Raw genomic sequence first — 744 nt, forward strand, 5'->3', positions numbered from 1 at the left:
GGGGTTAAAGCAGCTCATGGAGCGGCAATAGCGCTGGCTGGCTGCAGTTGAGCCGAGTTGGAAATGTGAACGCAAGAAGCAGGCTTGATTTTTTTCTCCCCCCTTCTCTCTCTCTCCTCCTCTCTCCCTCTTTCTCCTTTCTCACCCGCACTCACGCACACCTACAAACCGCACACCCAGACGCACACGCACACCCCATCGCCCGGCAGTTATGTATTCTCCGCTCTGTCTCACCCAGGTAAGCAGCTGCTTGGATGCCGAGGGGGTCAGGGGGGCAGGGTGGCGGGGGCCGACGAGGGGCTGGGCAGGGGGTGCCAGGGACCGTCGCGCTGGCTGGGCCCGGGGCATATGTCTTGGTGTGTGCGCGTGTGTGCGCGTGTTTCTGCGTGTGTGCGCGTGTGCTTGTGTGTGTGGGGGGAGAAATACAGCTTTAAGAAAGTAACTTTGTTTCCATGCGGGTGCATTCCTCTTGCACGGCCATTTGTGTGGGCACATGGCTAATGGCGCCCTCTTATTAATGCGTTAATTAATATCGGGGCGACGGACTGCGGAACGGCGCTGTTTTCGGACGCCCCGCACGTGTTTCGGCCGGTTGCAGCCCATGACACGCTGAAATCTGGACTCAGCGTTTCTGCAGCCGGGAGGCCGGCTCCTGTAGTTCCGCCGCGCCCGGGGAGGGGGCCGCCGACGGCGCCCACCGCACACCGCGTACGCTCGGAGCAGCTGAAGCCCCGGGTGCGGGGA

The 744-nt window shown here is 62.0% G+C and overlaps 1 protein-coding gene across 2 annotated transcripts in view; it reads left to right on the plus strand.

The window, feature by feature from the left end:
* Nucleotides 1–6: 6 nt before the first annotated feature.
* The window catches only part of NFIA (nuclear factor I A), a 348,065-nt gene continuing 347,327 nt past the window's right edge, over nucleotides 7–744 (plus strand). For both annotated transcript variants that reach the window (XM_015595051.1, XM_015595052.1), the window contains exon 1: nucleotides 7–238. In XM_015595051.1, the coding sequence (XP_015450537.1) occupies nucleotides 212–238 (27 nt within the window). In that variant the 5' untranslated portion in view covers nucleotides 7–211. The remainder of the gene's footprint in view (nucleotides 239–744) is intronic.

Source organism: Pteropus alecto, unplaced genomic scaffold (assembly GCF_000325575.1).
Source record: "Pteropus alecto unplaced genomic scaffold, ASM32557v1 scaffold25, whole genome shotgun sequence".
In the NCBI taxonomy this organism is placed as follows: Eukaryota; Metazoa; Chordata; class Mammalia; order Chiroptera; family Pteropodidae; genus Pteropus; species Pteropus alecto.